Genomic DNA, 27,131 nt, shown 5'->3' with positions numbered 1-27,131 from the left:
GGTTGGAAAGCCCGCGAAACGCTCTTTCCGGCAGCGAGGCCGGACGGGCGCTCTCCCGCAGTTGGGGCAGGAAGCGCTCCCCTTCTAGGCTCCGCCTCCTTTTCATGCCCGTATCCGAGCGCCGCGCAGCTTTTCTGCTCCGGCCCCCGCGGAACGTTCTCGCCTCTCTCGGAGGGGGGGGACTCTCCCCCCGCCCCCGTTTGCCCCGCTGTCTCCAGCCTTCTCAGACCCGGCCCCGTCGCCCACCGGGCTCCCTGCCGCAGTTCCCGACTCCTCCGCCGGGTTCCGCTTTGTAGCCCCTCCTCCGCTGGGGCGCGCGGACTCGGCCCCGCTCCCCTCCCGGCGCGCCCTACCCGTCTCGGGGCGCGCAGGACTACATTTCCCAGCGGGCCGAGCGGCCGGCGCCGAGGCTGCGGTCAGGTGACCGGGTCGCGTGGCCCGAGGTGAGTCAGGGCCGGGCGGGCGGGGCCGCGCCGGCCGCTGCACCTCGGCCGTGGCCCCCTAATCCCCCTCGCGGGCCCCTCAACCTGGAGCAGCGACGTTATTGGCACTTCTCCGAGTGTTGGGCTCGTCCATACTCGGATCGGACTCTAGGAATGTCCTGATTGCCCGTGGGGACGACTTCACCCTCGGCCGGGGATTCTGATCCGAGAACTGAAGTTGACAGCTCGGCAGCCTTGCTCCTGGATCCGTCCGCTCTTCTCACCGCCTCATTTCCTTCCCCAGGATCGTCAGTGGGTTCGCCCCGAGGAGAGCCGACCGCCCTGGGCCGCTGCTGACCTCTGGCAGAGTTGAGCCAGAATGTCCCCGGAATCCAAAAAGCTTTTCAACATTATTATTTTAGGAATTGCCTTTATGTTTATGTTCACCGCCTTTCAAACTTGTGGAAATGTGGCGGTGAGTCGGGATCTGTTCTCCCTCCTTTGAAGTGCCTACCATAAACGCGTTCCAAAGATGATGATAAACGTTAATTACATCGGACAGCGCGCTTAAACGACACCTTTTATTTTTCTGCCCTACCCTTCCTCGTTTTTATGCTTAAGTTTAATTTGATGTGTCAGACATTTCTTGCTAATAATAGGGTATCGGGACGGGGTGTTAAACAGTATGGTCTTCCTCTGATCTGACTTGGGGTCTGTGTGTGTTGACCTGTTATTTCTTGTCTGTATTAAGGTTTGCATTAGTACTGGGAGAATACTTGGTACTACTACCGGTACTAGTACTAAGGCATAGTTACAGCTGCTCTTTGCCCCCTTCCCTGTCATCGGTTTGCCTTTTCCTGTTTTGCAGTCCTTTTCATCTCTCATAGTTGACTTTCAGTATTCAGGCATGGTGCATCCCGAATTTTATTTTACTGAGTACTTCGTTCTCAGTTCTTGGAGACAAACTTTGGTGGGGATGGGGAGGGAGACTGCAAAGTGTTTTCATTGATTAGCTTTATCTTCCACACAGCAAACTGTCATCAGGAGCTTAAATAGCACAGATTTTCACGGCAGTGGATACACCAGGTACTGTACCGTGCAATCGGCTATATTTTATATACTACGGCAGTTACCTGAATCTTAGAATCTCCGGCAGTAACGTTGTGATTGAATCGGTAGTGATTGCTTTTTCTCTGCCCCTGGGCTGTTTGGGAGAACATAATAGGATAAAGGTGATGAGTCTAGGTTTCATGTAGAATTTCATACTAGGTCTGAGATCCTGGTTTCATGACTTAATCACTGCCTTATGTTAGGCAAGTTACTTCTGTCTGTGAGCCCAATCTCCTTGCTCAGATGACGCGTGTAAAGCTCTTGGCACAGTGCCTGGCACTTAATAAACACTCAAGTATTGTCGTTAATTATGTCTTCTCAATCCTAAACGGAGGATGTTTTATACGACTCTTGAAACATTTGGTCCTCCTGTTTTGGTAATTTCATGATGATTAACATGCTGCCATCAGGAGCTTTTAGATTTCTGTTAAGGTGTTTAGTCCCAGTTTTACAAAAAAATGACAAGACCTTCATTGTGATCCAAGCGGGGAATGTAACGCATATGTGGATATAAACGCATACGGGTTTCTTAATTTCTCTGTAATTAACTCTAAGGTGATGGCCAACACCCCCTTCCCCCATAACTCTTATTATTTGGTTCTTTATTAATCGATCCTAAACGGATCTTCTGTATGATATTTGAGACTAAAGCCATGTTAATGTCCATTTTTCTCAGTGGTTAATAATACCCTAGTTTTTTTGGTAACGCTCTGTCTTCGTGTACATTCCAAAGAACGCTTGCTGTTGGAGGTGCATGGAAGGCAAAGAGTAATTTACTTTGCGTTTATGAATAGAGGCTAGTAAATGAGTTGAGGACCCTCAAAATGGTTTCAGTCGTACTTTGCTGCAAGACACACGTACTAGGGCCGGGTCTCCGGTAGCTGAATGATGTTCAAGTGAGGCCATTAGATTGAGTTAAATAAGTTCCAGTTTAAGCAAGTGATAACTCGATGCTTGTTATTTATATAACAGCGAAATTTTATGCTGTTGCCAGGAGTTGTAAGCTAAGTGTGTAGAGTAGACTGTTGACTAGGGCTTCTGGAATGAGCTTACCAGGGATGGCGTCTTGGCTCCAACCATTCACCAGCTATCCAGCTGGACTTTTGGCAAGTAACTTAACCCCCTTGTGTTCCGGTCTTCTTTTCTGTAAAATGAGGGTAATAATAATACTGTCTTCACAGAGCTGTCAGGTTTAGTAAAGAAAACATGGAAAACACTTGGCACGCTGCTGGCTTTTATTACAATTTACCAGGGCATTAAAAACTACCGTCCAGGGCAAGCTGATTCCAAGAGAAATTTGATGAGACTCCCAAGATTTTGCATAAGTGAGAACTGTATTATGAGATGCAGCTTAATGAGAGGATTATTATTAACTCTAAAGAAATGAATGCTTATGTCAAAAAAAAAAAAAACCCATACACTTTAAGTAGATTTGAAAAAGTGCACTTTTGAGACAGCGATTCAAGGGTTTTGTTTTTTCCTTTTATGTGTTATGTGCACAGCATGGCAATTATTTATGGAGTGTTCTCAGCTTCAAATTTGATTACACCATCAGTGGTTGCCATTGTAGGACCTCAGCTCTCTATGTTTGCAAGTGGTTTATTTTACAGGTGAGTAGTATGATTTTCTTTCATATCACCCAAACACCTTCAGCACCTTTCAAACACGTAGGAAATATTTGACAAGAATGTGCCAAATTGGGGGCGCCTGACTGGCTCAGTCGGTGGACGTGCGACTCTTGATCTCGGGGTTGTGAGTTCAGGCCCCGCTCTGGGTGTAGAGATTACTTAAATTAAAAAAAAAAGATCTTAAAAAAAAAAAAAAAGAATCTGCCCACTTGGATTACATAGAATACAGGCAGTAGTTTTAGGGATTTGGTTCTCTCCTTGATGCCCTGGGATACCTTGTTGTTTAAATGTCCTGGGACATGTGCGTATTTCCTTTTGTTTTACTATTAATCAAAATAGTATCCAAAACTCTCTTTCTGTGAAAGAGATCTCGTTCAAATGAAAGAACTAAGCTTTTTTTCTGGGTTGCAGAACTACAGTCCCAGCATGCGCTAAGCAATTGGCAGAGGCCGATTGCAAACCTTCGTTCAAGTGTCTGATCTTACAAACTTGAAACAGTAAATTAAGAATGAGAAGGTCACGGGGCGCCTGGGTGGCTCAGTTGGTTGTGTCTGACTTCGGCTTGGGTCATGATCTCACGGTTCGTGGGTTCTAGCCCCACATCGGGCTCTGTGCTGACAGCTCAGAGCCTGGAGCCTGCTTCAGAGTCTGTGTCTCCCTCTCTCTCTCTGCCCTTCCCCTGCTCACATTCTGTCTCTTTCTCAAAAATTAAAAGACAAAAAAAAAAAAAAAATGAGTAGGTCACGTTTGTCCCTTTTTTCCCAACACTGGAGAAGTCCTTTACAGGTTGAATTAAAAGAGAGAGAGAGAGAATCCTCAAAATTGATTCCTAGAAGGCATACTTGGCATTCTATTTAAGGTATTGTTTGACTGTAATACATTGACCTGTTATATTTTAGCATGTACATTGCCGTTTTTATCCAGCCTTTCCCATGGTCCTTCTACACAGCCTCTGTCTTCATTGGGATTGCAGCTGCTGGTAAGCATCTTGATGCTTATTTTCTCTGTCTTCTGGGATTTATCTAAGAGTATCATGTGTTTAGTATGTAAAGCTAAGTGATGACATTCTCTTGATAACCTTTCGGTTTGAATTTTAGTGCTTTGGACGGCACAAGGAAATTGCCTGACAATAAATTCAGATGAGCACACTATTGGGAGAAACAGTGGAATTTTCTGGGCCCTCTTACAATCTAGGTAATAGTCCTTCTGGAGCTTAATCTTTCCTTTAATTATTTTGCCACACCATTTTTTAGATCTTTGTTGTATTGAAAATTCAGATCTTCCGTGTTAACATGGCTTGAGTTTGTAGCTGCATATGATTCAAATTTAAAATTTTACAGAATTACATAAAACGCATGGACCTACCTCATTGTAATTCATGATGAGTAAATAGAAAATAATACTAACCATAACGTATTTAGCGCCTGCTATATTTCAGGCAGGGACTGTTGGCTTCATGACTAAATTTCAGTAATCCTCACCACCTCATGACACCAGAAAGTATTATCTCTGTTCTACAGATGAGAAAACAGAGGCCTAAAAGTGCAGTAACTGATCTGATTTAAGCCATCCTTATCTGGATTCCAAAGACCATGGCCTTCCCACTGAGCTACACCTGATAGCTATTAACAAATATGTTGAAATTCAAAAGTGAGGGGCGCCTGGCTGGTTCAGTCAGTGGAGCATGCAACTCTTGATCTCAGGGTTGTGAGTTCAAGTCCCACGTTGGGTGTAGAGTTACTGAAAAATAAATACGTTTTATTTAAAAAACTTCAAAAGTGAGTCCAATTATATCAACACTGAGCAACATACAGCATGTTATATATTTCCTAAGTAGAAAGCAAAAACAGTCATTTTATCATGGAATCTGTCCTGAGGATTTACCCTCATGGATATCACCCAAAATTGGGGTGTTGGTAAGGTTTCACGAAGTGCAGATGTTTAGTGTAAGGGGGGGTGTATGTTAAGAAACCGGAGTGTAAGCGAAAGGTTCTTTCTCCGGGAAAGTATGTTAAGTAAAGCATCTGATTAGATGCAGGTGACTAAATCATGGATTTTTTTTTTTTTTTGGAGATTCTTTAAAATACAGGATTTGAGAAGTAGCATAAGCCTGCTTCCACATAGTCATTTCCAGAGTGCCAATAAATCACATGTTTCAGAGCGAGTCAAGTCTTTGTAGGGTGGTTCTGAATCAGGTTACTGTCACGTGGGAGGAGACTGAATTCCATCTGGGTCAGTGACAGTTTTCAGAAAAGGGTCAAGGTGGCGTCGATAATGATCCAGGCAGGTGGCTACTTTTAAAATTATATATGCCCCCCCTCTTTTTAACAAATAATGGAAACATTGCTTTAAAAACTGTAAATATGGAAATAAGTCCTCAACATCTTCTTCTCCCTTTTCTTCCCCCAGCTTGTTCTTTGGAAATCTCTACATATATTTTGCTTGGCAAGGGAAAACTCAAATATCAGGTTTGTTTATTCACTTTGCTTTATTCAGACATGTTCGAATACATCCACAAAGTATCCATTATTGCTTTGTTCATATCGTGGCAGTGAACCGTGCTGCCTGAAGTCCTCTCAGATTTTACCTGTTAGTAACTTTTTTTCCTTGTATTAAGCCAGGATTTTAGTGCGTGGCCTGTGCCTCAAGCAGCATCTCGAGGTACAGAAGGTTATGCTGTGTATGACCATAATGTTAGACTTTTGTACGCTTCTTTGGCTACAGAGTATGATTAAAATTCTTGTGCTGTTTTTCTTTTGGCTTATTGGTATTCCTTTAACTGAAAGACAAAGGTGGAGGTATTCTATTTAGTTCTTTATTTGAGATTTTCACTAACGCAGTAAAGTAAACATTTAACGAGGAAATGTTTGGATGGTCATAAACAGCTTCTGAACACAATGCGGACTCTGAAGTTGTGCGCGGTTGGTGCTATCTGCTTTCTTCTTTTTTTTTTTCTCCAGAGAGTGACCGAAGGACAGTGTTTATTGCCCTGACAGTGATTAGCCTGGTGGGGACAGTTCTTTTCTTTCTCATTCGGCAACCAGAGTCTGAAAATGTCCTGGGAGAAGATGAGTCTTCTGATGACCAGGACCTGGAAGTCAACGAGTAAGAAGTTGGCATGTTCCTTTCTATCTAGAAAAAAACAAAAACATGTATACGTATACGTGTACATATAAATGTTTATTTTTTTAATTTTTTTTTTTAACATTTATTCATTTTTGAGAGACAGAGCACAAGCGGGGGAGGGGCAGAGAGAGAGAGGGAGACACAGAATCTGAAGCAGGCTCCAGGTTCCAAGCTGTCAGCACAGAGCCCTACATGGGGCTCGAACTCACAAACCGTGAGATCGTGACCTGAGCCAAAGTCAGGCACTTAACTGACTGAGCCACCCAGGTGCCCCAAAAATATATTTTGAGTAGAGCCAGTTTTGGGATTAGTAACCTTTTCATAGTCCTAACTGATAATCCAACGTTGGGCAGACATGAGGAAAAAGTTTTATTTGTATTTGTATTTATTTTTTTAAGTAGGCTCCATGCCCAATGTGGGGCTCGAACTCATGACCCTGAGATCCTGAGATCAAGAGTTGCAGGCTGTACTGACTGAGCCAGCCAGGTGCCCTGAGGAAAGAGTTTTAAAGCCAAGAGAATGAAGATAAAGGGTAGCTCTGGGGAGGAGGAAGGGAAGAGGAGAAGGAAGGGAGAGGCAGGCAGAAGAGGGAGGGGGAGAGGCTACAGGGGATTTGAGCCCAATCCCAGTTTGCAGCTGACAAGTTATATGACCCTGGACAGTAGCAATAATCCCCTTAGTTCCTCTGGGTCTCAGTTTCCTCCTTCAGTTCAGCCGGTGTCCCGTGTGTTTTAATGTGCAAAGATAACAGCCTTATCAAGTTACATTGGAGACAGTTTTTGCCCTCAGTTACGGTTTGCGTGGTCCAACCCCTAAAATTCCCCCATTCCTGTGGCACATGTGAGTGGCAGGGCCATCAACAGTTGGTCACACCCAGTCTCTTACGTGAGGTGCCTGGTTTTGTGCTAACCTATACAGGTAGGTGGTCTTCCCCAGGGTGGTCCCAGTGGGGAAACAAGTAAATGGCCTTGTGTTTTTCTACAAACTGTAAATTAACTTGAGCATATTTCAGTTATAAGTAAAACTAAAACATCACAGACAATTTCTCTGCAGGTACCATCCAGGTTGGAGGAGAAGGAAATGAGAAATCTTTGCCAGGCTCATTTTGCTTTGTGTGTGAGTCAGTAAATTGTGAAGATTGCCTTATCGCTCTTCCTGTATTGTTAGAACGTTTGCACGGGGCGTTCTGTGCTGCCTTGTTAATCCCCCAAAGGCCTAAACCTCTCCAGTCATCGGTTCATTAAGCACTCAAAATTTCACTGTTTGTTTAAAGCAAAAGAGAGGCGTGACCTTGGTTTGAACACGTGTATTTATGCATGTGTATGTGTATATACGTACGTATATATATAACGTGTATGTATAACGTAAACTGTGTATGTGTATACCAAGCATAAACTGATAGATGTTGGAGATTCTGTGAACGTGAACACCACAGATTCAGTGAAAATTGAACACCTGTTCTTTTAGCAAATGTCAGCTGTGTGTGCTGTGCAGACAAAAAGAATCCCCTCCCTTTTCCTAGGGAACTTCCCCGATGGAGGATCGTGTAACTGATAAGGCACAGTACTGAGGAGTGCCAATCAGCCTTTTTAGCATTTTCTCTTCCTGAAGTGTCTCCCCAACTTGAAGCTTCCTTGTCTCTAGTCTATAAACAGCACGGACTCTCTGCCAGCCCCCCTCTCAACCTGAGGGATACCGCAGCGAACAAGACCGAGAAGTCCCTGGTCTGGAGGGACTTCATTTTAGAGGGGGTGTAGACTCCAGGTGTGTAAAACCGCAAAGGAAATGCTAAGAAGACAGCGAAAGGGGATTGGGGGTGGGGAGCTGGGTGGCTCCCTGCGGCCTGACTGGGGAGGAGGGACGATCAGCTGATGGCCACTGATTGCCAAGACCAGGTGGTAGACAGGGGTGTGGTGGGTGCCAGGGCTGCAGGGAGGCCCGTGGGAGTCAGCCCGGGGAGGGAGTAGAGGTAGGAGTGTCTGCAGCAGGCAGAGATTCCGTTCTGGGAAGCGGCGACAGGAGTGCGGGTTCTTTTCTGGGTGCGATTGGAAGCCACTGAAGGAGGGGAGCCTGGGGGGGCTCCATCGGTTAAGTGTCTGACTTCGGCTCAGGTCATGATCTCGAGGTTCACAACCAATGTTAGAACGTTTTTATCACCCTCCTCCCAGAGAATCCTGTACCTCTTAGCAATCCAGGATGAGAAAATAGAAATCTAAAACAGAGCAGGCTACAGAAGCTTGGGCTTGAGGTGGGGGGTGGGGATGCCTCGCGATTCTAGGATATAGTAGTTGCGTGTAGGTAATTGATCCGACATACACATAAAATTGTAGATGGAGTTGCCAGAGAAGGCTGAGAAGGTAACATTTAAGACGTAGGGACGAAAAACCATTCTCCCTCCACTCTTTCGTGTTCTTAGCTGAGACCCCTGTAATAAAAGATGAACGAGGGGAAAAAAGCAATCAGAAACTTATTAACACGTATGGTTCGTGTATACGTGAAGAAACCCCAGGGGAAAATGAGTGATTTCCCAGGATGGCTCAGAATTTAGGCATTAAATACCCGTCTAAATCGGGAAAGGGGAGGAGGATAGAGGCATCTTAGGGGAGAGTAAATGATTTCTCAGAAGGATGAGCGGACCCTTGCAAGAATAGATGGGAGACATAGTTTGTGACAAGCTGTCCATGTCTGGCCTCCCCTCTGGTGACAAGAGTCCATCTTCCCTATGTGATGAAACTTCCGGAGGTGATTTGTAACATTTGGGTTCCTTCTAGAGGATCTGTCTTTAGGCAGATGAGGGAAGTTCCGAGAAAGCCTGTCCCCCCATGTGCTGTTTTTCTCGTGCCTACCGCTCGACATAATCAGTGTACCAAAGCGGCATGTTTTGGGGTGACCCGTTCTGCTACTCTTCAAAGTCAGGACCTTAAAGAGGTAGGCTGGGCATGAGATGGGAAGGTGTTGAAGGGTTTGAGAGGGGTTCGCAGTGATCGTACTCTGCCCGCTCCGTTCCTTGCAGGACCTGGGGTTCGTCTTATTTCAGAATTCTACTAGAAATGGCTTCCTTTAGTAGGTCATTGATTTGCACCCGAGTGCTGGCTGGCTCGCTTGTATTGTAACAGGCTAGAGAGTATATAAATCAGTTCCTACTTATTTGGGTACTGAAATGTAAAATACTAAAATCCTACATCCGAGCCTATCCATCTACAAGCGTCCTATCAGTTATTTGGAATCTGAAGAGTATTTGCCTCCAGGCAAGGCACGCGTTTTTATGGTGAAAAAAGAGGTTTTCCTGTCCGCTAGAACAGACTACCTTTTTTGTGTCAGTAATTCATTTATATAAGTCAACTGGATCTCCATGAGGTTTCTTCTTTTTTTTTTTTTTTTTTGTAAGTAATGTTATTTAAAGGGGTGCCTGGTGGCTCAGTCGGTTAGTGGCCGACTTTGGCTCAGGTCATGGTCTCACGGCTCGTGGGTTTGAGCCCTGCATCGGGCTCTGCACTGACAGCGTGGAGCAGCTTGCTTGGGATTCTCGCTCTCTCCCTCTCTCTCTCTGCCTCTCCTCTGCTCGCACTTTCTCTCAAAATGAATAAATAAAAACTTTAAAAACATATTCTTATTTGAAGGTGCCAGAGAAGCATGGGGCACCTGGGCGACTCAGTTAAGCGTCTGACTTCGGCTCAGGTCATGACCTCATGGCTCCTGAGTTGGAACGCCGTGTCGAGCTCTGTGCTGACAGCTCGGAGCCTGGAGCCCGCTTCAGATTCTGTTGTCTCCTTCTCTCTCTGCCCCTCCCCCGCTTGTGCTCTGTCTCTCTCTACCAAAAATAAACAAACGTAAAAAAAAAAAAATTTAAAGTAGTCAGAGTGGGGGCACCCGGGTGGCTCAGTCGGTTAAGCTTTCAACTTCGGACGCTTCAGGTCACGATCTCACGGTTTGTGGGTTCAAGCCCCATGTTGGGCCCTGTGCTGACAGCTCAGAGCCTGGAACCTGCTTCGGATTCTGTGTCTCCCTCTCCCTCTGCTCCTCCCCTGCTTGTGCTCTTTCTCTCTCTCCCTGTCCCCCCCCCCCTCAAAAATAAACATTAAAAAAATAACAAAGTAGAGTGGAGGGAAATTGAATTTTTACTAGTTGTTTTTACAGTATGAAAATGGCAGGGTGGGGAGACTTCTGTCCCGCCTGAAGTATCCTTTCTGAACAGGACGTGTGTGGATGTGAGCCACAGATTTAGCATGAGAGAATCGGGTTTGGACGCTCTCCCCTCGTCCTCTGCAGCGAGGACAGGGTCCCATATTGTGCGGCAACGGAAATATCTGCCAGACCTCGTAGAGGACGGTGTTGTGACAAACGTCGGTGAAAACGCGATCGCTGTTTTGTTCCCTTTACAGCTTTCAGGGGAAATCACTTTGATCTCTTGTTTTTATGTTTTCAGGTCTGCCCAGAACACCATGGCAAAGGCAGTAGACGCGTTTAGTAAGTATTAGAAAACACTGGGTCTGAAATGCCAGAGCTGTTCGGGGACAACTGCGACATTTGCCTTTCCCCCTCCCCCCGCTAACTTTGGATTGACGATCCCCCAGTGTTTCCGTGTCTCCAGGTATGCCGCCCCGGAGCGTGCTAGTCTTCTCAGCCAGTGCCTCTGGAACAGGATGGGGGGGGGGGGCGGGGTGGACGGGGCCCTGCAGGGGTGGCGTGGGGAGGGCCAGAGCGCTCGGGGGGCCGGAGCTCCACGCCAGGAGGCGAGGACACACGGGCCGTCCCCTCAACCGAGTCTGTCGGCGCGGTCGTGCTCCTCCGCGGAGGGCTCTTCCCGGCCAGGCCTCCCCCCCCCCCCCCCCGTGTTCACGTCGTGTCCTTCCTCACGACAGTTCTGTGTCATAGAGCGCACGCCTGTCATTCTCTCCATTTGATGGAAGAGGAAACCGAGGCTCAGAGAAATGATTTACCCAAGGTCAAGTAGCTAGGATGCGGCCGAGCTGGGATCGGAGTCCAGAGGGTGTGACTGGCAAAGCCAGTGATTCCCATAACGGTCATCTTGTGCCTCCTTCAGAAAGCGGCAGACACGGCTTCCGATTCTAATAAGGCCTGATGTGGGCCAGTCCTTTGCTTCTGCCTGGAGCCCTCGCAGCCTCTTTGTCTCCCAAGGAGAGTCTGACGCCGTCTAGAAGGGAGCAGCCTTTTGGGGCCACGTTGTTTCAGTTAGGACCCTGGGCCTTAGGCTCTTCTGTGCTTGTGGCCAGCCGACAGGTTGCCTCGGGCCAGGGTGCAAATTCTTGGTCGAATCGGCCATGGCCTAAGTCAGATGACCGAAAGCACCCAACTTTTAGCCAGCAATTCCTGTAGTCTCCTTTTCTAGAAAGGGTTTATGGGGTGTGATATTCTGAGCTTTGAATATATAGCATATTATTGTTAAGGCTGTTTAATCAGGCTTTTATCGTACGTATTTCTTACATTTCGGGAATGCGTTCGTAATTACAACTCGGGCTACCCATTATAATTAGAAAGGATGTAGCCTGCCTGTCCCCCAGCAGGATGGGAGGTCACTGCAGTCAGAGGTCTGGCTCTCAGCTTTGCAGACCTAGAAACTTGTCTGTCACGAGCGCCACCATCGATCAGAGGGGCCGGAGGGGAAAGGACTCAAGCTAAACCCACAGAAGTCACAACTGAACCATTGATGATGGCATTTAATATGTTTTAGCGAGCCCCTTCATAGATACTCCCTTCTTGTGATCCGGGGCCCAGAAAGCCCCCTATGGCTAACTTGGCGAGCCACGGAGTCGAGGGAAAGGGGCTTGCCTGGGTGATCTTCAGGCTTATGGGATGTTCCGTCCAGCCTTGGGCGAGGCTCGATGCAGCCCCCCTCTCCCTGGCTGCGTGTTGACACCAGATTCAAGATGTCTCTCCCGGATGTACAGACTTTGCCTCAGCCTGTCTGTAAAATGAGGCGCGAACACGATTAGGGCCACACGGTTTCATCATGGAACTAGTTGGTTGCTGAGCAGGGTTCAGGACTGATGGGATGTTGTGCCGTCTAGTTTGGGGAGAAAGGAGGGGCAGCCAGAAAGGTGCTACAGGGCAGGCGGTTTGAGGAGCCGGTTCCTGGGGAGCAGCGGGAGGCAACGAGGTGGCGCGGAAGCCAGAGAGAGCACAGAAAGAAGAAGAGTGTCCAAGCTTTAAGTCATCTGTCATCCGTTGTTTACTCATCAGATGCCTTCAGTTGATGCTGTGATGAATGGGGGGCAGAAACGGTTTCTGTTCATCTGAAAAGCACTTCATTCCCCAGCTGGACGTGTATGTTTAATGGGATTCTGGAACACTTCGTTGAAATTTTTAAAAATTTATTTCTTGGTCTTGAAGAAACAATCCTGACGTCCCTCTGGAAGCAAAAATGTCTGAGAATAGCCAGGAGAATTTTTGAAAAGGATTTAACGGGTGCCTGGGTGAGCATCCCAACTCTTGATTTGGGCTCAGGCCATGATCCCAGGGTTGGTGGGATCGAGCCCCACGTTGGGCTCTGTGCTGAGCGTGGAGCCTGTTAAAGATTCTCTCTCTCTCTCTCTCTCTCTCTCTCTCTCTGTCTCTCTCTCTCTCTCCCTCCTCCTTCCTCTCCTTCCTCTCCCCTCCTTCCTCTCCCCTCTTCCCCACTCATGCTTGCTCGCTCTCTTTCTAAAAGTAAAAAAAAAAATTAAAAAGGACTTTCCCTAATAAATGTTAAAATCTGTGAATTCATTTGAAAACTTTGGAGTAGAAGGAGCAGTAGAACTAAAGTCTAGAATGAGGCCCATGTCCGCAATACAATAAATACAATAAAAGAAACTCTTAAGCAAAGTTAGGGAGCAGACAGTGTAGAAAAATATAGACTCAAACTTTATATATCCTAACGTTCCAGGTGGATTCGATGTAAAAATGAAACTACAAAAGTAATTGAAGAGACTAATTGGGTAGAGCAATGCCTTTTAAACAGGTCATTCAGACAATAAGGGAAAAGAATGCCCTTTTAAAGTTGCTTAAAGTGTAAAACTTCAGTGTATCAGAACAACCTAACGGAGTTAAAATGGCAGGGAAAATATTTGTTTAAGTAGAAGAAATGCAAATTTAAAAGTGTTCCATCAAAAAAGAAAGTTTTCCATCAAATTTCAAAAGATAAAAATAATAATCGTCTGTATTATGGATGGTGAGTACTTAACACGCATAAGACCATGCTTCTGATGGGAATACACATTCATATTATTTTCTTTAAATTTTTTTTCTTTAACATGTATTTATTATCGAGAGACAGAGAGACACAGAGCATGAGCAGGGGAGGGGTAGAGAGAGGGGGAGACAATCCGAAGCAGGCTTCAGGCTCCGAGCTCACAGCACAGAGCCCGACTCAGGGCTCAAAGTCATGACCTGAGCCGAAGTCGGTTGCCTAACCAACTGAGCCACCCAGGCGCCCCCGTTCATATTATTTTCTGAAGAGCAATTTGTCTGCAAGTGTCAGAAGCCTTAGAAATATTTGTACCTTTACCCCAGCAATTCCACGAATAAGATTATCCTCAGGAAATAAGTAAGCATTTTTGTCAAGATTTAATTACTAAGATGTTTATGTAAGTGATTTAAATGTTCAACTACAAGGCGCCATTTTGTATATCTATACGACAGATTATCCTAGCCATAAAAATGATCTTGAGGGGCGCCTGGATGGCGCAGTCGGTTAAGCGTCCGACTTCAGCCAGGTCACGATCTCACGGTCCGTGAGTTCGAGCCCCGTGTCAGGCTCTGGGCTGATGGCTCAGAGCCTGGAGCCTGTTTCCGATTCTGTGTCTCCCTCTCTCTCTGCCCCTCCCCCGTTCATGCTCTGTCTCTCTCTGTCCCAGAAATAAATTAAAAAAAGTTGAAAAAAAAATTAAAAAAAAAATGATCTTGATGCATGTTAGGAAATATTTGCTCTCTTACGTGAAAACAATCTTAGAAATAGTGTATGTGTACATATACATATATATATATATACGTATACTACATACTATATACGTATACTATATATATATATCTACTTCTATACAGTAAAATTTGTGGGTTTTTTTAATTAATTTTTTTTAAGCTTTATTTAGTTTTAAGAGAGAGAGAGCCAGCATGAGTGGGGGAGGAGCAGAGAGAGGGAGACACAGCATCCGAAGCAGGCTCCAGGCTCTGAACTGTCAGCACAGAGCCCGATGCGGGGCTCGAACTCACAAACCGTGAGATCGTGACCTGAGCCGAAGTCGGACGCTCAACCGACTGAGCCATCCAGGCGCCCCTTAAAATTTGTTTTTATTAAAAAAACTTTTAAGTCCAAACGGAGACCCATTATTTAGATTGTGGGGTTTTTTCCTTAATAGAATAGCTTTATTGAGCTATAATTCACACACTATGTGATTGGCCACTTAAAGGGTACAATTCAGTCCTATTTAGTATCTTTCTAGAGTTGTGCACCTCTAACCACAGACGGTTATGGAACCTGTCCACCCCAGAAGGAATTTCTGTACCCATTAGCAGTCACTTCCTTTTCCTCCCCACTCCCCGCCGTCCCTTACCCTAGGCATCCATTAATCCACTTTCCATCTCGAGCTTCGCCTCTCCTGGACATTATGTCGTACGAGTAGAATCATACTATGTGTGCTCTTTCGTGACCTGGCTCTCAGCATCGTGGTGTCGAGGCTCGCCCGTGTTCTAGCGCGTTATAAACAACGGGCTGTTTGTACTTCGTAGGTGGCACGAGTCACGCTGCTGTGAACATTCGTGTCCAGGTTTTCGCCTGGACGTTCGTCTGCACATCTCCGTGCACGCACTTGGTAGGAGTTGGGTTGCTCGCTCCCGTGGTCGCTGGGTTCAGCCTTCTGAGGAACCAGCAGATGTTTTCTCGCGCGGCTGCACCATTTTACGTTCCCACCGGCAGTGTCTGAGGCTTCCGGTTTCTGCACGTCCTTGAGTTACTGTCTTTCTGTTGACAGCTGTCCAAGTGGGTGCGAAGTGTCATCCTGTGGTTTTGATTTGCATTTCCCTAGTGGCTAAGGACGTGGAGCATATTTTCACATGCTTGCGGGTCATTTGCATCACGTCTCTGGAGAACCGTCTACTTGGGTCCTTTTCCCAGCTTTTAATTGGAGTGTCTTTTTGTTATTATTGAGTTGTAAGAACTCTTTATTCCGTATAAAAAATCTCATATATATGTGATTTGCCAAGTATTTTCTCCCATTCCTTCGATCGATTTTTCGTTTTCTGATGGTGTGTCTTAAACCACAAGAGCCCTACATTTTTGACGTAGGCTGACTTATCTGTGTTACCTTTTGCGTGTGTCTTTGGTGTCCTCAGAAGGTTTTGCCTGACCCCTGGGTCACAAAGATGTGCTCGTGTGTTTTCTTCTAAGGGTTTTATACTTGTAGCTCTTACCTTAAGGTGGAGGGTCCATTCTGAGTTCATTGTCGTGTGCGCTGTGAGGGAGGAGTCCAACTTCATTCTGCATGGGGCCACGTGGTTGTCCTGCTGAAAAGACGGTTCTTCCGCATTGAATCGTATCGGCGCCCTTGTTGAAAATGAATTGACTGTATACGGCAGAGTTTATTTCTAGACGTATGTGTCTGATCTGACGCCAGTAATCCACTGATTACTGTCAAGCTTTGAAGTTGGGAAGCGTGAGCCCTCCAACTTTGTTCCGTTTCAAGATTGTGTTGGCTGTTGTGAGCCCCTGGAATTGCCATGTGAATTTTAGGATCGGTGTGTCTATTTCTGTAGATAGATGATGTGTTGTTGTTGTTGTTATTGTTCGTAGACTTCATTTTTCAGAGCCGTTTTAGGTTCACAGCAAAACTGAGGAAAGTTCCCATAGCCCCCCCCCCCCCCCGCCGTGCACAGCCTCCCCCACCCGAGTGGCATAGTTGATGAACCTGCGATCACACGCAGTCGTCCTCCTGAATCCACAGCTCACGTGGGGGCGTGCTTTTGGAGGTTGTACCTCTTACAGGTTGGGACAAATGCGTAATGACATGTAGCTGCTGTTGTAGTATCATTCTGGATTATGTTTTAAAATTTCTTTTTGTTAAATCTTCCGATCTTTCAGAAACGAACGTGCTTTGCTAATATAATTATTTTTTATTAAAAATGATTGTTTTGGGGCACCTGGGTGGCTCAGTCGATTAAGCGTCAAGCTCTCTGTTGTGGCTCAGGTCATGATCCCACAGTTTGTGAATTCAAGCCCCATGTCAGGTCCTGTGCTGACAGCGTGGAGCCTGCTTGGAATTCTCTCTCTCTGCCCCTCCCCTGCTCATGCTGTCTCTGTTTCTCTCAAAATAAATGAATAAACTTAGAAAAAATAATTGTTTTAGGGGTACCTGGGAGGCTCAGTTGGTCACAGTTCGTGGGGTTGAGCCCCACGTCAAGCTCTGTGCTGACAGCCAGGAGCCTGGAGCCTGCTTCGGATTCTGTGTCTCCCTCTCTCTCTTCCCCTCCCCCGCTCTCTCTTTCTCTCAAAAAATGAAAAACATTAAAAAAAAGGAAAACAGTTGTTTTAAACGTCATACTGATGGTGTAGTTTTCCTGGAAATACATGCAAGTAGTGAAATGTCTCATTGTATTAGTCTCACCATATTTTAGTGAAATTCGAGAACAGGGTATCCTCTTCTGCAGGTGGTGACATTCGGGACCGTGCATACGTGTCTTGTGTAACGTTTGTAGTCAGCTGTCGAGCGAGAACTAAAATCTGGATTGACTGTTCATTGAAGACACTAGGTCATTGGCCTCAAATTATGAAATGTGAGCAGGTTCAAAAATACGGCTAAAATACAGTTTGTGTGGGGCACCGGGGTGGGTGGCTCAGTCACTTCAGGGTCTGACTCTTGGTGTCGTCTCAGGTCATGATCTCACGGTTCGTGAGTTTGAGCCCTGCGTTGGGCTCCGTGCTGGCAGTGTGGAGCCTGCTTGGGATTCTCTGTCTCTGTGCCCCTCCCCTGCTTGGTCGTTTTCTCACTCTGTCTCTCTCTCTCTCCCTCTCTGTCAATAAATAAATTTAAAAAAATACACAGTTTGTAGACATGCATTTTCCGTTGCAGATTTCAACTGCGTTGAACAGCATAAAAACAGACATTAAAGTGGTCGTAAACAAACACGAAGAACTAAAGTTTCAGTCCTCAGATCTAGAGAACTGAGAATCACAGGAAGTGGTGTCGCAGCCTCTGTCTGCTCAGAAAGCTCCCTCCCTGATCTAGTCCAGTCTTCAAGCCACTCTGTGATAATTCCTCGGGTACATGAGCGCTTTGCCAGCCGTGGACTCAGCCTAACCTTCAGTCGAGTCCGTTGAAATAAGTCTCGTTTTGTTTGATTCTATTTGTTTTCTCCGTTTCGTGTTGTTTTTTGAAATCCGAGCTGGAGAGTGTGTGGGGGAAAACACAACTCTAGAATGTATTTACGCAGCTGAAATAAACATTTTATTTAGAGGGCAGATGTAGTTCATCCCTTAAGCATCTGAATCATTAACCTCTGTCCCACTTTTTTTTTTTTTTTTAGTGTTTATCTTTGAGAGAGAGAGAGACAGAGTGCGAGTGGGGGAGGGTCAGAGAGAGAGGGAGACACAGAATCTGAAGCAGGCTCCAGGCTCTGAGCTGTCAGCACAGAGCCCGAGACGGGGCTCGAACCCACAAATGGTGAGATCAGACCTGAGCCAAAATCGGATGCTTAACCGACTGAGCCACCCAGGCGCCCCTGTCCCACTGTTTTTTGTCTCCTGGCATTATCGATGAGGGGTATTTGGGTTGAGTAAATGGTTTAGAATTTTTGTTTGAGTAAGTAAAATCTAGTTAAGTACTCCTAAATTGTTTTCTTTCTTACAGGAAAGTCTCTTAAGTTATGTGTCACCAGGGAGATGCTCCTTCTTAGTATTACAACTGCTTATACAGGTAATGGGCTTCATGACGGGGTTTGGGTTTTCTGTTGCTGCATAATGCCAGTGAGGACCAAAAACAACCACTGTATTATTCATTCTCACAGTTCTGTGCGCTGACGGGGCTCAGCTGAATAGTTCTACTGATGGTCTTTTTTTTTTTTTTAATGTTTTTATTTAAAAAAAATTTTTTTTTTAATGTTTATTTTTTGAGACAGAGAGAGACAGAGCATGAACAGGGGAGGGTCAGAGAGAGGGAGACACAGAATCTGAAGCAGGCTCCAGGCTCTGAGCTGTCAGCACAGAGCCCGACGCGGGGCTCGAACTCACAGACCGCGAGATCATGACCTGAGCCGAAGTCGGCCGCTTAACCGACTGAGCCACCCAGGCGCCCCAAATGTTTTTATTTTGAGAGAGAGAGAGGAAGGGACAGAGAGAAAGGGAGACACAGAATCTGAAGCAGGCTCCAGGCTCTGAGCTGTTAGCACAGAGCCCAACGCAGGGCTTGAACTCATGAACAGAACCGCGAGATCGTGACCTGAGCCGAAGTCGGACGCTTAACTGACTGAGCCACCCAGGCACCCCAGCACCAGGCTTTTCTTAATGCTTCGGCCTGGCACGAGCCCAGTGCCCCTTTCACTGCATTTCATTGGTGAAAGCATATCACAGGGTCAGCCCAAATTCAGTGTGGGAGAATTCTACACAGGGGTTGAAAACCGGTTCATCCCAACCAGTGATTTTAGGGCAAAATGGAGCACTCCGGAAAATAACCATGGGTAAATCCTTGTAACTTTGTATAGATTTCCATATACTTTCTGATGAAATGGAACGAGCTCTGTGGCTTAACCCTGAGAGTAGATGGAGCGCTCTGAGGTCTTAAGAATGAGGAAATCGGTTTCCTTTTAAAAAAATGCCATCAGGGGCGCTTGGGTGGCTCCGTCGGTTGAGCATCTGACTTCGGTTCAGGTCGTGGTCTTGAAGTTCATGGGTCTAAGCTCTGCCTCAGACTTGCCGCTCTCAGCGCAGAGCCCGCTTTGGATCTTCTGTCTCCCTCTCTCTCTCTCCCCCTCCCCCCACTCACTCTCGTGCTCTCTCCAACATAAAACATTAAAAAAAAATTTTTTTTTTGAAGCTGTCATGTTTTATTTTTTTTTTTTTAATTTTTTTTTTTCAACGTTTTATTTATTTTTGGGACAGAGAGAGACAGAGCATGAACGGGGGAGGGGCAGAGAGAGAGGGAGACACAGAATCGGAAACAGGCTCCAGGCTCTGAGCCATCAGCCCAGAGCCTGACGCGGGGCTCGAACTCACGGACCGCGAGATCGTGACCTGGCTGAAGTCGGACGCTTAACCGACTGCGCCACCCAGGCGCCCCGAAGCTGTCATGTTTTTAAAAAAAAAAAAAAAAAAAAAAGATGCTTCAGTGTGCCAGTGATTAGTTTTGCCTTTATGTGCATTGTACGTATAAACATCTTTTTCGGAGAAATAGAATAAATATTAAACATCTAATTCCGTTGCATCAGCTCTGTGGCTCTATGGGGGAGTAACCCGTCCCCCGAGGGAACTTTATCGTATATATATATATATATATAGCTCAAATACCACCAGCCGCGGAGAAAACCAGGAAACGGAGGTTGTGGATGTGTAACTAAATCTGATTTTTTTCCTCCAAAGGTCTGGAATTGACTTTCTTCTCTGGTGTCTACGGAACGTGTATTGGTGCTGTAAATAAATTTGGGACAGAAGAGAAAAGCCTCATTGGACTTTCTGGCATTTTCATTGGCATTGGAGAAATTTTAGGTTGGTTTAAAACTGTGGGTTTTCGCATTAAACCCGTTGGTTGTAGTCATCAGAGATACTGTAAGTGTATTTCATTCACTTCCTTGTCTTCGTGTTTTAGTTTCCTTGCTTAGTTCTACTCACATCGGTATGTCCTTGTTTTTTTATTATCATTGTTCTAAAATGAGGCAGTTGCCATGTGATTCACAGACAGAACCGTAAATAGGAAAACACATCCAGTCTCTCCCAGCTTCTTCTCTTAAGACACTTCGGGAAAATGTCTCGGAATCCCTGACTTTCTTGTCCTTCTGAATCTGACACCAGCTGGACGCCCGGCAAGATCGTTCACCTCTAACTCTTAAGTACTGGAGTTTGCGTCCGACTCCCCAGGTCCGAGGGCTCAGTCCCACAAAGACGCCCTCACTTCAGACGCCACTTGTAAGTCCCAGGTCCCCAGGCTACCTACCTGCACTTCTGTCTGACTTGGCTATGAGTTGGGAGGTTCCCATGAGCCCCCAGGAAAATGCTGTACTTACTGTTAAAAGCTTTTTATAAAGGATACAAATGAACAGCCAGATGAGGCACGTGGGGCAAAGTCCAGGAGGGTCCCGAGTGTGGGAACCTCGGTCCCCATGGAGTCAGGGTACATTACCCTCTCAGTACGTGGATGCGTCCACCAGCCAACCAGGCTAGCTTTCCCACACCTGTCGTTGAGGGGTTTTTATGACTTTTCATCAGCGAGGCAGGGTTGATGATATATCATTGGCCAATGGCGATCGAAGTGGATCTCCAACCCCCACTCACCTGCCCTGAGCTTGGGGGCTGGCCCTGAAAATTCCAACCCTCAGAGCAAGTCTTGGCCCTTCTGGCAACCAGTGGGCATCCTGAAGCCGGCTAGCTACACCACCCCTAAACCCCCGAAGAACCAACTCATTCGCATAAGCTCTGGTCCGGTCAAAAGGGAGGTACGAGGGAGCACAAACGAAAAACGTGCCTGACACCGAGGAAAGCCACAGGGTTCTAGGAGCTCTGTGCCAGGAAGCGGGGAGGAAGGGGGAACAAGGCAAAGACCAGTGTGTGTTTCTCCTGGGCCACGCTAGGGATTCCTCTTTTTATATATATTTTCAAATTCCAGTTAGTTAACATCCAGCGTCATACTCGTTTCAGGAGTACAGTGTAGGGACTGAACACTTCCCTTCAGCTGCCCGGTGCCCGTCACAAGTGCGGCTGTTCCGTATCGGGCAGAGGTCGTTGGAGACCTTCACCCGTGTATCAGACATTGTCACGTACGAGGAACTTCCCAGATTCATCAGATAACTGTGCATCCACTGTACGAATAAAAGACTTCCTGTCCACGTGAAACTTAGGGCCTTGGGGAAAGACACAGACCATAAAAAAACACAGGACCCTTCGAATGGCCAGCGGGGATCACGCTATGGAGAGAGCAGAAGAGTGTTTTTTTGTTTCCTGCTTTGCCGCCCACACCTAGAACAGTACCAGGTATTTAGATGTATTTGAACACGGGGAATACAGTTCTATGGATTGTTCTCACGTTTCTGCTCATTCTAGTATCTGTGACGGTTGTGGGGTGGTTTTTTTGGTTTTTTGGTTTTGTTTTGTTTTTTACACAACTTTCTCAAGATATAACTCACATGCCATATATGCCCCCCACTTAAGGCGTCCAGGGCAGTATTTTCCAGTATGTTCACAGGGGTTTACAGTGATCACTACCCTCTAACTCTAGAACCTTCTTATTGCCCTTCTCCAGGCAACCACTAATCCCCTTTCTCTATACATTTGCTTATTCGGGACGCTTCATGGAAATGGAATCACAGAACGTATGGTGTTTGGGGTCTGGCTTCTTTAATTTCGCAGAACGTTTCCAAGGTTCTTCCACTTTCTAGCACATATCAGTATTCCATCCTTTTTTTCTCACTAGATAATATTTCATTGCATAGATAGATCACATTTTACTTATCCATCCATCATTCGATGGACATGTGGGTTTCCACATTTTTGGCCGTTCTAAATAATACCGCCGTGAACATGTATGTATACTTTTTGTGTGAACATAACGTTTTCAATTCTCTGGGGTATGTAACTAGGACTGGAATTGCTGGGTCGTATAACAACGCCACGTCCGACTGCTTTTTCTCCTCATGATGGGTCCTGTTTTCCTGCCTCTTTGCTTGGGAACAGTGGGGACACCAGACTCTGTGAACTTAACCTTGTGGGGTGCTGCCTGTTTTTTTATTCTCGTGAATATTCTCGAGCTTTGTTCTTGGCTACAGTTCGTTTACTTGGAAACAGTATGACTTTTTCAGGGCTTGCTTTTAAGGTTTGTTGGACAGGACCAGAGCAGGGCTCAGACGAGGGCTAATTATTCCTCGCTCCTGAGGGAAGACCTTTCTGTGCACACCCAGTGCCTGTGAGTCATAAGATTTCCTGTCTGGCTGGGGGGACGAGGCACTATTCCTGGCCCAGGGCGGGCGCTAATACATCTAACCCTCCTGGATGGTTCTCTTGCGGGCCTCTGCTAATTTACTCACATTACGTGCTGATCGGCACTTAGGGAAGACTCAGGGGGGACCCTCTGTAGGTCTCTGGAGTCGTCCCTCTGGGCAGCTTTCCCTAATGATAGCCTGTTCTGGAACTCTATAGCCACCCATGTATCCCCAGACCCTGGGCTCTGGTCTCCTCCTCTCAGGGAGGCTGTGGGATCCACCTGCCTTCCCCACCCCTCCCTGCAGCCCAGCTTAAACCTCTCTCTCGACCAGCCGGTGGGCAGTAGCCGGGTTCACCTCCTTTGCTTCCTCCCCCATCTCAGAGATCACTGCCCCTTTGTCACCTCATAGCTTGTGTCTTCAAAATTATTACTTCGGATTTTTTTAGGCAGGTGTTAAATCTACTCCCTGTTACCTCGCTGACCTAGAAGTCGGTTCTGACGTTTAAAATTTCTTCTGTTTCAACGGTTATTTTTTATTTTTAGTATCCGTGCTTTCTTTACCCCTTCATTAACTGGGCTGTTGGTTTATCGGTTTATTTTTTTCAAAGAATCAGAATTTTGACTTACTAAATCTTTCTGTCCTCTACGTCATTGGCTCCGTAGGTGGAAGCCTCTTTGGCCTGCTGAGCAAGAATAATCGCTTTGGTAGAAATCCAGTTGTGTTGTTGGGCATCCTGGTGCATTTTATGGCTTTTTATTTGATATTTCTCAACATGCCTGGGGACGCCCCTATTGCTCCTGTCGAAGGAACGGATAGTACTGCTTACATCAGATCCAGGTATGGTGACTGTCATTTTATTTTATTTTTTAATGTTTGTTTATTTCTGAGAGAGAGAGAGACAGAGGGCAAGTGGGGGAGGGGCAGAGAGAGAGAGGGAGACACAGGAGTCGAGGCAGGCTCCGGGCTCTGAGCCCTCAGCACAGAGCCCGACGAGGGGCTTGAACTCACGAACGTCGAGATCGTGACCTGAGCCAAAGTCAGCCGCTGAACCAGCTGAGCCACCCAGGCACGCAATGACTGTCGTTTTTCTGGTAATTCAAGGAAGGGTGGCAGGTCACGGGTGGCTAATACTTATAAAATGGAGAAGTTAATCATGATCTGAAAATCTGTTATCTTTATAAGGTGACCTGTCAAATGTTGAACCAGAATTAGTTTTTTTTTTTTTGTTTTTTTTTTTTTTTTTTTTTCAACGTTTATTTATTTTTGGGACAGAGAGAGACAGAGCATGAACGGGGGAGGGGCAGAGAGAGAGGGAGACACAGAATCGGAAACAGGCTCCAGGCTCTGAGCCATCAGCCCAGAGCCCGACGCGGGGCTCGAACTCACAGACTGTGAGATCGTGACCTGGCTGAAGTCGGACGCTTAACCGACTGCGCCACCCAGGCGCCCCAGAACCGGAATTAGTTTAAACAGGAGCTCATAGGAAGAATCCCAAGCTCTTTTTGAAATGCTCGGTTTTAACCTTTCAACGCACCTAAATGTTTTTCTTGATCTGTGAAAGAGCCTATAAGTACCTGGTGTGATTTCATGTGTCTGCTTTCAGAGCGGTGAAGAGTGGTGAGGAGAAGGGTCACCGGCCAGCCGGGTGGGCCGTCCAGTCCGTGCATAGCTGGTTTTGTCCGTTTTGAGGATCTCACTGTATTGCCATCAACTCAGATTCATTGTAGACGTAGACATTTGGGTCCATATCCACCATCCAAGGCCGGCCCTGCCCAAACACAGTGTTTGCTCCCAAAGAGTTAATTGACCAGCGTTTGCCAGACCCTGAAGTTGAGCGTGTCTGAGCATAAATTCTTACTTTGGGGACTCCGGTATTTACTTCTTGCCCCATAGTGCGTAAAACTTGAAAGTGAGATGCTCTTGCGGGGCGGTGGCTTTTCCACTTGAAATGGCTCCAGCAAGCATGGTCAGAACGCTCATTCTGAGTCCATTTTCCTTTTATGCAGCAAAGAGGTCGCTATCTTCTGCAGTTTCCTGTTGGGTCTTGGGGACAGCTGCTTCAATACCCAGCTGCTCAGCATCTTAGGGTTTCTCTATTCGGAAGACAGCGCTCCAGCCTTCGCGATCTTCAAGTTTGTTCAGGTACTCTCTTCTCCACACTGGCCTTAAGTGGACTCCCCTTTTTTATTTAGTGCTTTCAACCTTGTTTTTTTTTAATGGTTCTTAAATGACAATCAGGGACAGCCTGTCAGGTATTTCTGATTGGAATTAGGAGGCAGAGAGGAGTGTGATTTAAGAGATTTTACACTCTGGTCTTTAAAGTTTTGTTTGCTTGTTTGTTTGATTTTGAGAGCAAGAGAGAGAGCATGAGCGGGGGAGTGCAGAGAGAGAGGGAGGAAGACACAGAATCCAAAACAGGCCCTACGCCACGAGCTGTCTGCAGAGCCCGACGCAGGGTTCGAACTCACAGACCGTGAGATCATGACCTGAGCCAAACTCGAACGCTTAACTGACTGAGCCACCCAGGTGCCCCATTTTACGCTCTGGTCTTACCACTCAGATGAGAGGCTTCCTGCCTTAGATACCCAAATTCCTTTGTAATATAGACAAGCATATTTCTGCTGCATATGTACATTATTTTATTACTCAGTTTCTCACAAGATACTTTTTTTTTTTTTTTTTGAGAGAGAGGGAGGACACAAGCAAGAGAGGGGGGCAGAGGGAGAGAAAGAAAATCTTAGGCAGGCTCCACACTCAGCGCAAAGCCTGACCCAGGGCTTGATCTCACGGCCCTGGTGTCATGACCTGAGCCAAAATCAAGAGTCAGACACTTAACCGACGGAGCCACCCAGGCGCCTCCCAAAACACTACGTTAAATGACAGGTTGCAGCTTACTTGGTTGGTAGCAGCTCTCAGCGGGAGTATGTGGTGTGTGTTTGCGAGCTAGTGACGGATGAAGTCCTATCTGGATGCAGGAAGGGCAGGTGCGCCGCCGGTCACAGAAAGAAAGCCAGGGGGCGGAGGGTGGTGGGCTCCTTGTGGCGCCGTGGGGCCATCTGTGTGCATTTTCTGACTCGTCTTGTTCTGTCTCAGTCCATTTGCGCAGCCGTGGCATTCTTCTACAGTAACTACCTTCTCCTTCACTGGCAACTCCTGGTCATGGTGATATTTGGGTTTTTTGGAACTATCTCGTTCTTCTCCGTGGAGTGGGATGCCGCTGCCATTGTAGCCCGGGGCTCTGACTACCGAAGTATCTGATCCGGGGCCCCGCCGGGCGGCACAGCCGGACCACGGCCCGGCTGACGTAGCCACCCGTCGTCGCCGCCGAGTATTGGACGGTATTCAGTACGGAAAATCAAGGAATTAAGACTGCTCGATCTGCCAGGGTTGGTATTCAAGTTTACAGAGATCAGCTATTTAAAGCAAGCAGAACAAGGGGGACTCGTTCTGTTCATTATAATTGTTCAAAGATGTTGTTTTTCCATTCATCTGTCTCAAGTCCCTCATAATCATGTTAGAGAATGTAAATGTGTTCTTCTCCCTCCTGTTCTCTTTGAGAGATCCTGCCCCGATTCAGGATACGAGGCCATATGTCATATGAAGATCCTTGCTGGGTATGGAGTATGTGCTACTATGTAATAATAGGAGCGTATGCTCACCCCACATGTGCGTCTGGGAATGACATTTAAATAAATCGTGAGATGCTGGCGTGGGATCTTTGACAAGATTTGCACTTTCTTCCTCCCTAAATGTTTTGTTTTGGTAAGTTGTCCTACCTTGTCATTCATAGCAAGGACTGGCTAGTTATTATAAAATGAGGTGAGAATCGTCGAAAGTCTTAAAAATGAATCTAACGTGTAAATGAACAAAAATGCATTGAAAACACACACACACACACACACACATTTACCAGAGGAGGATCTTGGCTAGTATTGTCCTAGAAGATGCGATACAAAAAAAAAAAAAAAAAAAAAAAAGCAACAGCAGTTCTGTGGTAGCAGGGCTCCCGTCACAGCAGACACCACAACTAACGCCGTGCGGCTATTTGGGGAGACGCTTACGTGGAAACGTTAACTTTCCTCCGTGAGAGATTGCTTGCGGCTTCTTTCTAATCAACATATGATTCAGAAACCATGGAATTCACCATTTGAAAGTGTAGTTTCGTGGGTTGTTTTTTTTTTAAGTCTGTTCACAAAGTTGTACGGCTATCACCACGATCTAATTCTAGAACGTTCTCATCACCCCAAAAAGAAACCCCACGCCTTTTCTCAGTCATTCCCCATTGCCTGGGTTAGCACTAGCAAACCTTCCTGTGCTTTCCGTCTCTCTAGATTTGCCTGCTTGGACATTTCTTACGAACGGGAGAGCTCACTTTTAACTGTGATGGTTTACAGTACAAATGAAGTTTTATGGCAAGGTCCGTTCAGCCAAGAGGACAGATGATTCCTTGTTTCCTCTTGTTTTTTAAAAACCTGCTAGAAATTTAGAGATGTTTATAGTTGGCATACAAACCCGAAGAAATTCGATGGAGTATGATTTTCAGACTGCAGGGAGTCAGAAACCCTTGGAGTTAGCCAGAATCCTTAGAGAAATTTAATTCATGTGGAGCACTGCGCTCCTTTGTTCCTGGTTGTATAAAGTTTTGGTTTTCTTTTTCCAAGTTGAGATAAATTCCATTGTTCCTTGATGCTACATAAATAGTTTGTAAGTGCTATTTCAGAATTAATACAAA

General features: G+C 46.3%; 1 protein-coding gene across 3 annotated transcripts; it reads left to right on the top strand.

Moving 5' to 3' along the window:
- The first annotated feature begins 68 nt into the window (after nt 1-68).
- Nucleotides 69-26,121, top strand: MFSD11 (major facilitator superfamily domain containing 11). Of its 3 annotated transcripts, XM_047081309.1 has the most exons (14): nt 69-443; nt 727-897; nt 1,453-1,508; nt 3,035-3,142; nt 4,060-4,139; nt 4,258-4,354; nt 5,570-5,628; nt 6,121-6,265; nt 10,713-10,753; nt 18,124-18,189; nt 19,848-19,973; nt 23,062-23,236; nt 24,406-24,541; nt 25,493-26,121. In XM_047081309.1, the coding sequence occupies exons 2-14, from the start codon at nt 802-804 to the stop codon at nt 25,655-25,657; spliced, it is 1,350 nt and encodes a 449-aa protein (XP_046937265.1). In that variant the 5' UTR covers nt 69-443; nt 727-801; the 3' UTR covers nt 25,658-26,121. The 3 variants fall into 3 exon arrangements, with proteins under 3 accessions (XP_046937265.1, XP_046937266.1, XP_046937264.1); XM_047081308.1 differs by lacking the exon at nt 69-443 and having other exon boundaries at nt 462-897; XM_047081310.1 differs by lacking the exons at nt 69-443; nt 18,124-18,189 and having other exon boundaries at nt 460-897.
- Nucleotides 26,122-27,131: the final 1,010 nt, after the last annotated feature.

The sequence above is a fragment of the Lynx rufus genome, unplaced genomic scaffold (genome assembly GCF_022079265.1).
Source record: "Lynx rufus isolate CCGP_SWC_20201006 ecotype Redwood Valley unplaced genomic scaffold, mLynRuf1.p SCAF_18, whole genome shotgun sequence".
Lineage (NCBI taxonomy): Eukaryota > Metazoa > Chordata > Mammalia > Carnivora > Felidae > Lynx > Lynx rufus.
Note: the sequence above shows the minus strand (reverse complement) of the source record. Positions and strands in the feature narration are given on the sequence as shown.